A 13,585-nucleotide genomic window follows, 5' to 3' on the forward strand; every position below is an offset into this window, starting at 1 on the left:
CCCCTTCATTGGTTGAATCCCCTGTAGGTGGTAACCTAGGCTGGGGATAAAGGCAGCAGCTAGAATAGTTCCGGAGGAGAAAACACTGTGCTCTACGTAGGGAAACTTTTGGGAATAGACATGGAGAGTTGTTCTTCTCGCACACACACTCAGGACTTGGAGGGTAGCGCGTACATGTCTGTCAGTGTATTTGTCCCGGGAAATGACACAAGAAGTGGTGTAACTGGACACCCAGAAAATTACTTTGGAGTTGTTGAGAACTGAATTTGGGGGGCGGGTAGCGCGCAGGTAAGAGGCGGTGAGAAAAGCACTGTTTTACAGATCTGTTGGAAGCCTAAAGCCGTTTGCTTCTGGGCCCCCTTAGCAAACGTGCCAGTCGGGTGGTGCCTCCGAGGACCGGAGGAAGCCCCGCTTTGCGATCCCTACGAGAAGCCTCGAGGAACCGGGAACGGCGGCGAGGCTGTGGCGCAGTTCCCAACCCGCGCCTGGGTCCTCCCGCCTCCATACCGTCCGCCACCACCGCCGCCGCGGCCTCCCTCAGTCCTCCCGTATCCCTGCATTCCACGTTGCGGCAGCCGCAGCCTCTCCAGCCGAGGCGTCCCCACCCTCCCCTCGGGGTGGTGCAGCCGCCGCGCCCCCGGCCCCCGCCCGCGCGCCCCCCAAGGCCTGGCCTCGGCTCTGCGGGGCCGCAGAACCGGACCTCAACGCGCCGGCAGGGTTCGGGCGGGGGCGGGGCGGGGGCGGGGAAGGCAGAGGGCGGGTGCGCGCGTGTCGGGGGGCGGGGGCCGCCATATTGGATCCGGACTCGTCGGCGAGCCTCCGCCTGCGTGCGGCGGGGCCTGGAGCAGCCTCGCGGAGCCCAGGGCGCGAGCGCGAGAGGACGGGGAAGGAGGGGGAGGGGTGGAGGGAAAGGAAGGGAGTGGCTGCGAGCCGGGCTGCGGCAGCCTCTGGTCTCCTTACCAGCGGCACCAACCCCTCCTCCTGCGCCTCGGCCGCTCCCCTCTTTGCGGGGGAAAGATGCCCTTAACCCAGGGGTGTGAAGAAGGGGGAGAACTAGCTGCCGGAGCCGCCCGCGCCGTCGCCGCCGCAGTTGCTGCCGTCCGTGTCCTTTGAATCCAGAAAAGCACCCCCTCGCCAGGGCGTCGGGAGTGTGGGCGGGCGAGCGGGTGGGCGGCCGCGGTGCGGGTGTGGGGGAGACCGGGCTCTGCGCCCGGCGCGGCCCAGGCCGGCGGCCCAGCGACCACCGACATGGAGCGGGCTCGGGCGGCCGAGTAGCCGCCGCTCCCGGAGCCGGGGGCGAGTGCCGCCCGCAGCCAGTCAGGCCCCTGGGAGAAGCGGGGAGAAAAATGAAGAGTTTTCATCGGAATCCGTTGGAAATAGGACTAACTGCAAAGCCTTAAAAAGAAGGACCTCGGGAGGAGAAAGGGAAAGCCTCCTCCGGGGAAGGCTTGGCGTGCTCCGAGTCGAGGGGCTGCTTCAGGGACCTCGCCCCCTCCCTTTCCCTCCGGAGAAATTGCCGCTGATGCGTTATCCAAGTGGTGGTTGGGAGGATTTGCAGCAGAATTTTTGGTTTTCCCTCCCCCTTATATACATTCTGGTTTTTTTCCTTCCTTTTCGATTTTCCTTCTGCTTGGGAAGTGAATTGCTGATGCAGATCGGACTTAATTCATTAATGATGCAACTGGATTCGTTTCAGGATTATGTTGCACGAGTTGAATTTTGAATGAAGGAGAAGAGTTTTTTTTTTTTTAAAGAAGTGTTGACTCTTTGGTTCTCAGTACTTTTTAATTATTTTATTTAAATATACGATTTAATTGTATTATTCTTTTAAAAATGTTTTAAATATATTTTATGGTAACTTTCCCTCAAAATATATGTATATGTGTGAAATAGAAGACGCTTCAGTTAAGTGAGGTTACTGGTGTGTTGGATGTTGAATTCAGCACCGGCATTGCATGACAGTTGTTTGAATAACAAGTGGTTTATTTTTAAAACCACACCTTTTCAAGTTTAGGTTCAAATAATCATCGTCAAAATCGGTTCAGTAATTGAAAGAAAAACCAGCAGAAGTTGAAGCAAACATGTCTGGAGAAGTGCGTTTGAGGCAGTTGGAGCAGTTTATTTTGGATGGGCCCGCTCAGACCAATGGGCAGTGCTTCAGTGTGGAAACGTTACTGGATATCCTCATCTGCCTTTATGATGAATGCAATAATTCTCCATTGAGAAGAGAGAAGAACATTCTTGAATACCTAGAATGGGGTAAGTTTGTATGTAAAATAAAAAACTCTTTAGCTAGCCATTATGGTTTAATTGTTATAGAGAGTTACCATGATAAACTCTCTGTAATGAGTATATAAATATATATTGTGTTTACACAATATATATTATGTATTTAAATACATTATACATAATGTGTTTAAATATATATACAATAAAAGAGTGGACACCAATTATTCAAGGTTTTTTTCTTGTAGTTTTCAGTAAATATTTTCCCAAGAGTAAAAGCATGCTACTCAGTTGTTGCCTAGATTTTTTTTTTTTAACATCTTTATTGGAGTATAATTGCTTTACAATGGTGTGTTAGTTGCTGCTGTATAACAAAGTGAATCAGCTATATATATATATACATATATCCCCATATCTCTTCCCTCTTGCGTCTCCCTCCCTCCCACCCTCCCTATCCCACCCCTGTAGTGTTGCCTAGATTTAATGTGGGACTTATGAGGAAGAACTTATGTCTTTTGGTCAGCAGTAAGAGATTTTGAATAATTCTGTGATGGGCAAAAATGGATTATTGCTCGCTTTGCCGAGAGCGTGGTGGTATAACAGGCATTCAGTTGAAAGATATTTATTAGTGGAAACATTCCTTCCCAGGCTTTGGAAATCACTCTGGAAATGGGAGGAGATATTAAAATATCTTAGGTCAACAGGAACTTGAAGGTGGTCATCAGTGGGTTTTATCACATCTCTATATAGTACAAGCAAAGGAAATTACTAAACACGGACTTGCCAAAAATTGTCATGTTTGTAAGATGACATAAATAGTTTAAGAATTTTGTGATAGTATTTGGTAGAGAATGTTTGGGAGCAGCTCCTGCCTGCCTGAGAGTTAGATTTACTCTAAATTTAATTCAAACCTAAACTGGCTAAATTTTTGTCTTCATTCTCCTAAATATAGATGTGATTTAGAAGAGCTAGGTAGTGGAGTAAATCAATGATGAGAGCAAATGCTCCATGTGACCTTCAAGCTTGAAGGCTTGGCTTAAGTTCTGTTTCCGATGTTACATGTGAGCAAGTTCCAACATCCACCAGTTCTCTGTGGGAAGAGTACACATCATGACATACCATACTGTGTATAGTACATGGCAGTGTACCTACATTGGTACATTGACTTTTGAAGGATATTAGCTAAAGAAGTTATTTTGTACCTTTGGATTACCAATATTTGAGTTTGTTGGAAAGTTTTTACACTAAAATGTCTTTGTTTCCAAGTAAATCTTTATTTTTCTGAAGTAAAAGTCAGTTGGTGATTATTTCGTTTTTTTGACTTGCAATTTATTAAAAATTCGTTTGTCAGGTAAATCACTTATTCAAGATTGCCCACACATCATAACTTTAATTATTCAATTTGTCAGTATCAGAAGTTTTCTAGCAACTTGATATCGCAAGGGTTAAAAAACATATATATATATATATATATATATGAAATGTGAATAGAATAATTTTTAAAAACAGATTACTAGACTCATACTGGGAATGTAAGAATTCTAAATGATCTTTCAAGAGACTGCTCTCTTAAGAATGAAACAGTTTTGACTTTGGTACTGGATTTGTGAATATATGTCCCTTATTTTTATGTGTAAAACATTTTATAAAGGATGTGTAGTTTTACACCTCATGTTTAATAAATTTAGAAAATTTTTAGTTTTTGCAAGATTTAAGGAAAAGATTTTGATACTTTTAGAGATTCAGTTCTTGAATTATGGTTTCATAGCGATACTCTAGTCTATGATTATGATTGTCATTTTAATATCTATTATTTCTCATCTGCAAAATGGTGGGAGAACTCTTCGTATGTACCAGTTGTAAATGTAATTTAAAAATATGATAAAAAACTATATCCTCAATTGCCTTTTGGTGATTAAGAATTTACATTTATGTTATGAGATATTTTTCTGTATTATCAGAATAATTTATATATATTTCCCACTAAATATGTTTTCTTGGATCTTGTTTCTTATATCTGTATTAAAAAAACCCTTGTTTGTATATATTTAATTTAAGCCAAATAAGCCAAAAGTCAAATAAGTGTTTGGCCAAATACATTTTACTTTTATTAGCAGATTTTAAACAATTTCAAGCAAGGGACTTTTCACAATTTTAAAGTAAATTATGTTTTAGTAGTATCCTTCATATTTTGTCTTTTAGAAGTCTGGTGTGATGTAACAAAAATATACATTCTCTTAAGTAAACTCCTGTTGTGTTTCTCAGTAATAAAGAACGAGAGACTAGAATTTTTAGGCAGTTATTTTGTAGGCTTTGGGACTAGGCAGTGTCTGTTAAGTCTTAGGCGTTTTTAAGTTGGAGTGTGAGGTCTTGAAAGTGGGAGTTACCAACCATAGAAGTTTGGGTAAGGAGGCAGGAAAGAAAGAATGGAAAAAACTGTCAAGAAGTGCATCATGAGTAGTAGTATTTACTATCTTTAAGTTTTTTGAAAATTTAGGTTATTTAAGAATGCCAGTCTCCTCAGTTAATTATTGAAATAGATCAACTGATTACTACATTTTGGGGAAATGTCTTATTGGATTCTCACTACCTAACATTATATAAAAAACAAGTTAGATTAAGGAAGTTTCCAGATAGTGAATTGACCTCAATTTAATATTTTAAATATTATTTTTTTGGTCTGTGATGGAAATTGAAAGGGATTATTTGTTGGGGTTAAATTTGGTAATTTAGGTTTGCCTTAAATGATACAATTTTTTGTTTGAGTTTTAAAAGACCCAATATTTGCAACAGAAGAGCTGTAGTGGTTAAATACTAGTACATGATGTATATTTGTTTGGCTGTCTATATGAATGGAAGTGTCATCTAGATATGCCTTATTTTTATGCTGATGGTACTTTTAAAAATGAAGTCAGCAAGATTCTGACTTGCTTCATTTCCATCAATTTCACTTTATTCCTAGTTATGGCCCATTTCACTTTTCTATTGATATAGTTAATGTTTCGCTCATTACAGTATCATGACAGTAAGAAAGCTGACAATTCAAAGTTAGATTTTTTTTTCTTTTTTTTGATAGCACTCCTTGCATTTGGTGCTAATGGCTTGAGGGAGGAAACAAGTAGAGCTCTAGAGAGGAAGAGGGGATTAAGTCACTGAGCAACAGAGCAAGGGGACAAAGAGTGCCTTAAGGCCATATATCACTTTTAAATTTAATAAGATTATTATTTTTATTAAATATTATTATATTTTCCTGTTATATACAACAAGCTTTGAAAGATTGTTTTGTCCTTGTTTTTTAAGTTGTTGAAGTGGTTATGGTTTGTATGTTTTGTTTATAAAATAAAAGTTTTGTTGTCAGTAGTGTGACTCTAGAGTTAAGTTACAGTAGAGCTGTAGAAGTAAAAATAACTTTTACATTATAAGCTAATCTGCTAGTAATGACTAAATGAATATGTTATTCATTGAATTGGTTATCTTCTACTTTGAAATGGAAAATCAGAATTTTAGGGAATTCTTAACCAAGTTACTTAAAAAATAGGCATAAGATAATATTACTCAATACAAAAAAAGAAATGCAGAACTATCTGTATGTGGCCAACTGTATTTTGATGCTTTGTGAATCTTGGACTTCATAACATTTCATTTAAATTATCCTTAAACAACAGTAATTTTATAGTTTATTCAGTGTATACACACACACACAATAGTCTGAATGACTAATAAACTTGTTACTAGAGTACATCAGCAGGTACTGTGGTTTAAACTTTTCATTTTATTAGAGTAGTTTTAAAGCTTTTTCATGCTTTTGATATGTGGGTCATTTAAGTGAGATGATGATGCCTTGATTAGAAGAATCTGAATCTTTTCTTTGTTCTTCACTTATGTTGTTCCTCGTTGTTAGCTTTTCCTGAGTAGAATTTATTAATCATACCAAATTACCAAAAAGTTCATTTAATACACATGATTAGGTTTATTTTTATTTAAGTCCTCAATTAGGATCATCATAAATGTCACCAGAAATATAGGTTGGGCATTTGTTTCCTTCATACTAGTCACCTAATAATCTAGTCTCTTCTAAGAGTGACAGTAAGTACAGTTATTTGATCTCACACGATGCTGGCATATGATAGAAGCAGGCAATAAGTGATGGCTATTATTTTTCCATTTCCATTCTGTTTCTCTCTTTTTTAAAGGATGTACTGCTCCATGAGTGTGAACAGGGATGTCAGGAATAACACTAATAATTTTAGGAACTTATTTCATATGGAAATGTAAGGCATACCTTAACATAGCAGTGTAAAAACACGTAGCATAATGTGTTGGAAATTTTATGAAATGTTCCCTAATTCCTGGGACTTGGTTAATATTAGATAGTAAGCCCAGGCTATTTTAGGGTAAAAGAACTGAACTTGTTACAAATGAATATTTTATTCTGCTACTCTTTTATGGTAGTCAAAAAAAATTCTTCCAAACCCTTTTCTATTCATGTACACTTATTGCCAGTATATTGTATATATTGCTCATTGTTTTTCATCCTATTGGTTTTGATAGGTTTTAGAATCAATTTACTAAGTCCAACCAGCATTTAAAAAATTAAGTATACTAGAATATATCAAGTACATCATGTGTTGAAAGAATAAATATTGTTATACAGAACTCATGTTTTCTTACATTTCTTACCGAAGATTGGAAGCAGAAGAGTTTGAATTCTAGTGTAGATGACGCTAAAACATGTTCACTGTTTAACAGTGAAAAAATTATAGACCTAGTTCCCTTTTTCAAAAAGTACACATGATTAAATTTGGGACAGACTGAAGAATTTAAAAGAAAGGAGTTTAGGTAGTGACAGGATACTTGGAAGGAGGGAGGGAGAATGGGAGAGGGGAGAAATGAGAAAATGAGCATGAATATACTGTTTTCCTGGGTTGCTACTTTAGTCTGATTCGTGAATAATTGAGTATTTTTAATTTAGAAGAACTTAATGGACAGCGGAATTCACTCGGTTTTGTCTTTGATGGTTCATTTCCTTTTTTTTTTTTTTTGACATTTTTCCTTTTCTGACTTTGGGCTCCTGGATATTGACTTCCATTAACTGTAAAAGTTGTGTAACTTGTCAAACATGAGGGATGTGACCTTTAGACATTGGTTGTAGTTTTTTGTTTATGCCTTCCCATTACTCCAGATGAATGTTAGAGTAGATGCAGGTGAGAAGGATCTGCTAGTTCCATAAATTTTCTCATCCCTTGTTACTCATGAAACTTCCAGTGGGGGTGACTTCAAGTTTTCAGTAGCTAAGGTGAAGAATTGCTCAACAGCTTTTGCTGTATCTTGAGTCAAGAAGTTCTTTCCATAAAGATTTTTCCTTTTTTCTTGGAAATGACCCACACTATAAGTATAGGTCATCCCAGACATATGAATGACTGTCTTTTGTTGTCACTGCATATAAAACTCCTTTCCAGATCCAGGGGATTTCCTTTTTTCCCCTTTGATGCTGATCAGAGTAACAGGTTTGCTCTTCCCAGCCAGTTGCTCCATACTTCCTCTCTACAGTGTCCACTTTTTCCAATTAGTAGCTGTTAGCCTCTATTGGCTAACACCCCTCCCCCAATTCTAGTGCTTCTTTATCTGCTGCTATAGGTGAGTAGCACTTAAGCTTTCATTGGTTAACAGGAGGCTCAGAGACCTGGCTCTCCACTTTCCAATCTCACTATTTGCCCCTTAATTCTTCCTCATATGAACGATGGTTCATTTTGGGGTTAGGGTTTCTTTAGCCCCCTCCCTAGTTTCAGAATGTGTTCTGGAAATCCATGGGATATTAATAGGTGCTTTTGGGGGGGGGTTGTGTGGGTAAATAAATTTGGGAAACTTTTACACAAAATTAAACATTAAAAATATTGTGGGTTATCCTAGAATTTATAATGTTTTGAGGAAGACGGATGGCAACCAGTGTTCCATGGAACACCCTTTGGGAAATGCTCTTTCAGTATGAGGTCATGGTGTCCCTTGTGTCTTCAGGGTTAGAAAAAGATAATTTTAGGGAAAGCCTGGAACACTGTGTGGTTTGGAGAGAAAATCCAAATCTGAGTAAGTTAGGTTTTACTTAGTGGTGTGGACTTTCAGTTGTCTTCTGTGTCATAGTCACAGATAAACTTAATCATGGCGGAGTAGCACATGTGTGAGGCTGGTGAACATTTGCGTCCAGGAAAAGCACCCTATAAAGTAGAATGAAATTAGATAAAATAATGAACCAGTGCTTTTAGCCTCTGAAGTCTTTGAAATTACTGACAAGTCTCTGTTTATGACCTTTTCTTGCTCTAATTAAACTTGCTTTTCAAGTATAGGCATTCACAACAAATTCAGAAATTCTCACCTTATCTTTTGCAGCTTTAGTTACTTTAATTGTAACATGTTGCACAACTGTTGTCTGTCTGTGAAATAATGTTATTCATTACTTTGTGATATTTCAGAGGAAAAGATCATGGACATGCAATTTTACAATTCAGAGTGTTAAGTATTGTTTTTTCTAAGGTTACAATGTTTTTTGCTAGGCTGTTGGTTTCAGATTTTTGGATTAGTGTGGGAACTTTACTATTATTTGTATCTGTGAAACTATGGGTTTCAAGTGCCAGCACCTATTTATGTAGAGCTTAAAGAAGCCAGAATATACAATACTTTTATTAAAGAGGAAACCATATATAATTGGTGCTGTTTCAACACTATGTGAGCAATTAGAACTCTGTGATTACCATAAATTTCTATTCTGAGTATTAAGGTGGAAGATAATACTAGAGGATAATTTGACTTGATTTTAAAGATAAATAGCTTATAGCATAAATTAATTAGTCTTTTTCTCTCTCTTCTGACATACATTTATTGTTCTCTTTAATTCTTCCCCATCAACACTATTCCTCTCACCCCCAATCTAATTATGCTTGAAAAGACTACTTATGTGGATGAAAACAATCTTTTAAAAATACCTGTGAATTAGTTCAGTCGTGCAATCGCTTACTAAATTTTGGTTTTATTTCAGATTGCATACACATCACTGTAGGCTTAATTTATGAAAAAAAAAACCAAAACATGTTCTAGTCAGTTTTTTCTATTCACAGTGATAAAGCTTAATTAAATTTACTTAGAGTTTCCATGGTGAAGATCTACAAGTGGAATACCTCAACCTGAAATATTTCTGTTCTAAACCTATAATACTGGAAAAGAGTAGGGACTTTGGGTTCAGACTGACTCCCTTGATCATTGGCTGGGTGATTTAAGCAAGTTACTTAACCTAAGTCTGTTTTAACATCAGTGAAAAATTGGCATAATAGTAATAGCTTATTTTTCCAAAAGGTTGAAAGTTGGTTTAGGATTTTCTTTTTCTGGTGATTTATAGTTGAATTTTGTTGGCTTTTTTCTCATTCTGTTTTTGTTTTTTTTTTCCCCAAAATGATAAGAAGGTTTATTCAGGGAGATGCACACTCCATAGACAGAGTGTGGGCCATCTCAGAAGGCAAGAGACTTCTCATTCTGTTTTTGAAGTTTCTATCTGGCCTTATGATAAAGGAAGATAAAATGCTATTTTTTGGTAAAGTTTAATTGAAATGTATAGTTGTACTAATACAGGGATGTAAATAACTTTATTTCACCATTAACAAACATACTCATAGCTTACTGATAATATTTTATTGAATTATATTGGCATCGGAGATGTCTTTCCCTGTGTGACTATGCAAACAGCATCTTATTCCTTCTTTCAGGATATTTTGCACTGGAACATTTTGTTGTTATCAACTGAACTTTTTTTTTTTATTAATTTTTATTGGAGTATAGTTGCTTTACAATGTTGTGTAGTTCTGAACTGTTTTTCAGTAAATATTAAGCCCATGCCTATTCTTTTCATCACCAACAGCAAATATTGTGAAATGGCTAGTTATGATTTATTTTTATATTTATATAGCTCCAACCTGCAAATCAGTGGTGGAATTCTAGACCTCAACTCAGAAGATTAAAATAATGATGAAAAATTATTGATATGTCATTCACTTAGGAATTTTTGTGGACTAAAGATTATGCAGCACCCATAAATGCATGTTGTAGACTGACAGTAAATATGAAGAAAATCCACAGTATACCCTAGTGTTTCCTAAACTATGTTTCAATAGATATAAATGAAGATTTTGAAAATTAAGAGTTCAGTGTATATGTAAGATTGGGAAATAGTACTTATTGCATCCCTCTTTGTATATTACAAAGCACATTATCATAGTAACACTTTTCAAAACTTCTGTGGTACAGAAACCTCTTTAACTTTGTTTTACCTAGAATTTGCCTAAGTTATTTGACTTTGGAACCCTTTTTTTTTTTTTTGTGGTACGCGGGCCTCTCACTGTTGTGGCCTCTCCCGTTGCGGAGCACAGGTTCCGGACGCGCAGGCTCAGCGGCCATGGCTCACGGACCCAGGCGCTCCGTGGCATGTGGGATCCTCCTGGACCGGGGCACGAACCCGTGTCCCCTGCATTGGCAGGCGGACTCTCAACCACTGCACCACCAGGGAAGCCCTGGAACCCTTTTTATGAGGATAGCTGGCAGAGTTTGGGAAGTGCTGGTGTGCGCTAAGAATCCATAGGCCGTGTCAGAGCTCTTAAATTAATTATATTTCAGAAAGTGGCTACTGAATTCTTCTATCACATCGTATTTTGAATATTATCAGAGTTCACATCCAACTCCAAAGGCAGAGGTTTGAATGACTTGCCTTTATCCTTTCCGTGTTTAATGTTTCCTTAGCACTTCTGTTTGCATCACCTAGAAGGCAGTTCGGCAGTATGTACTAGGTTAATGTGGAGTTCTGCATTGGGTAAGTATGTGTTTATAGACAAAGAACAATAAAACTTGATACATGCCTTTGAGTTTATATTTATGTGTGTAGTTCGTGGTTTGTAAAGATGCTCCTGCTAACCTAGTGATTTTTTGTTTTCAGTAGCAATTGATCATTTTTTAATCCAGTTATCTCTCTAACTGTTGCGCTGGTATAGAATTTGGGAGACAGACTGTCATGGCTGTGAAATAGAACAAAACTAATTAATTTTATGAGAGGTTTTTTTGGTCAAAGCAATGTTGCCCTGCTGCAACAAGAATCCCATCCTTAAATACCTGGTTTACTGGAAGTGGCTAACGCCCCAAGTTGACTCAGATATTATTAAAAGTAGTCATGCACTTACTTAGAAGTGTTCTGTCCTGAGATTTAAAAAAATATTTGTTTGAAAAGATTAGGAAAAACCCGCAGTGGCTAGAGCCCCAGTTTGTGATTGTATTGCTAGCTAATTATGGCCTTGCCCCAACCAAAAATCAACCAAGGAACATTTAAAAACAGACCAAAAGCTCGGGTATGTGGTGCAGCTGACACATTGACATGATATCGTAAAGCTTCTCATCTTCTGTACTTATAAAGATTTTCCTAGAGTTTATGGTTAAAACCATAATAATACCCCCAAGTCTAGTGTGATTTCTATTTCTGCCTTTTTCCTGAATGCCTTTGTAATGTGTCACCCCATTTCTGACTGATGCGTGCTAAGTTGACAGTTTTTTCCAGGCGTTCCTTGCTGTGTTACATTGCTGTAAATTGTGATTAAGTGTGATCATACTTGTTACTTTTACCTGTGTTCCTGTGGTAACCCCAATTAATTACAGCAGCTCTTGAGTTATCCTGGTACTGTTCAACCTCTGTGTGCATCTGCTCAGTTGACTTGTCTATGTTAAATGTATCTAAATGGATTACATTCCTGGGTCTTGTTGACCTTATTAATCATGCTTTTTGTTTCTCCTTTAAATGCTAAGTAACTTATAATCTCAGTATTACATGTGCACCTAACCTGAAAATATTGGGAATCCTACATATCCAAGGGCCTTTGTTTAGTAGAACTTTTAAAAAATGGTTACAACTTTGATCGTGTCAACATCTTGCTTAATATCCTACAGTGACTACTGATAGCTTTCAGGATGACATTGAAACTCCTTAGCATGGCATATGGATATGGTCCTTGTCTATGTTTCTAATCTTTTTATTATTTAAAAAAATTTGAAACAATCTGAAATGTACAGAAAAATTGCTAGTACAATATTTTCCCCTGTGAATCATTGGAGAGTAAATTGCCAACTTGATACCGTAATCCCCAAATATGTTCGTGTGTATTTTGTAACATTCTTTTGCATAACCACAATGCAATTATTAAAATTAAGAAATTAACACTGGTACATTAGTATCATCTAATCCTTAGACCTCATTCAAATTTTGTTAGTTGTCCTGATAATACCTTTATAGCAAAAGGATTCAGTTTAGAATCACATGTTGCATTTGGATGTCATGCCTTCTAGTGTCAGTCAGTCTGGACTAGGGCTTCAGATTTTCCTCAGTTTTCATGACTGACACTTTTGAAGATTGCCAGCTGGTTATTTTGCAGCATTTGAAGTAAACCCTAAATTTGGGTTTGTTTCCTCATGATAATACATCTTTGGCAAGAATATCCCAGAAGTGATGCCATGCAGCTCTTTTATGTGGATATCCTTTTCATTCAGCTCAGCCTTCAACACCCTACTCTGATCCACGATGCCTTCTCTTCCCCCATTCCTACTTTGATCTATTCCTCCTAATGGCATATATATGGTATATGTGTATGTATGTATGCATATATGTATATATATATATATGTATATATATAATTCTGTTTATATTTCCCATTCTTACCTTAAAGGGTTTTTTAAAGTTATTCAAAAATTATATATATATAGTACAGTATATATAGTATATATAGTACAGCAGAAACTAGTACAGCATTGTAAATTAACTGTACTTCATTAAAAAAAATTTATATATAGTAAAGTTCATTTGTTTTGGTATATATCCTATGAGTTTTGACAAATGTAGACCAGTACCATAGTCAAGATACAAAGCAGTTCTATTATCCCCCAGATTCTCTTGTGCTGCCCTTTTGTACCACACTCACCTTTTTCCTCCAGCTATAATGAGGTGTTGACTCTTCTACTAATCAGATCTTTTACTTGATTATTCTTTAACTGTTCCATGGATTTCTTTCTTCATTGATGTATCCTGCTTTATTTCAGAAGGGGTTTCTTATAAGTAGTGGTTCATAGTCCCCTCCCTCAGCAGTTGATAATCTATAAATGAGTATTTTATGGGGTGAAGGTAAGGAGAAGAGGGTGCTACTGTTTAAAGGAATAAGATAAAATGCAAATAGCCTCCAATTTTTAAAGGTAAAATTTTCTTACATTAAGTCTGTGTTTAACCTTATTTGCAACAGTGTCCAGCATAGTCTGGTGATGATGAATTGAACACACAAATTAGTTTCAT

At 37.5% G+C, this 13,585-nt stretch overlaps 1 protein-coding gene across 13 annotated transcripts in view; it reads left to right on the forward strand.

Annotated features, from left to right (window-relative positions):
* Positions 1–884: 884 nt before the first annotated feature.
* The window catches only part of CDC42BPA (CDC42 binding protein kinase alpha), a 325,295-nt gene continuing 312,594 nt past the window's right edge, over positions 885–13,585 (forward strand). For 7 of the 13 annotated variants that reach the window (XM_067729557.1, XM_067729558.1, XM_067729559.1 and 4 more), the window contains exon 1: positions 886–2,259. In XM_067729557.1, coding sequence (XP_067585658.1) covers positions 2,082–2,259 — 178 coding nt within the window. In that variant the 5' untranslated portion in view covers positions 886–2,081. Of the gene's footprint in view, positions 2,260–13,585 lie in introns of all 13 variants that reach the window. The other 6 variants (XM_067729568.1, XM_067729561.1, XM_067729563.1 and 3 more) reach the window with 2 other exon arrangements.

This window comes from Pseudorca crassidens, chromosome 2, assembly GCF_039906515.1.
Source record: "Pseudorca crassidens isolate mPseCra1 chromosome 2, mPseCra1.hap1, whole genome shotgun sequence".
In the NCBI taxonomy this organism is placed as follows: Eukaryota; Metazoa; Chordata; class Mammalia; order Artiodactyla; family Delphinidae; genus Pseudorca; species Pseudorca crassidens.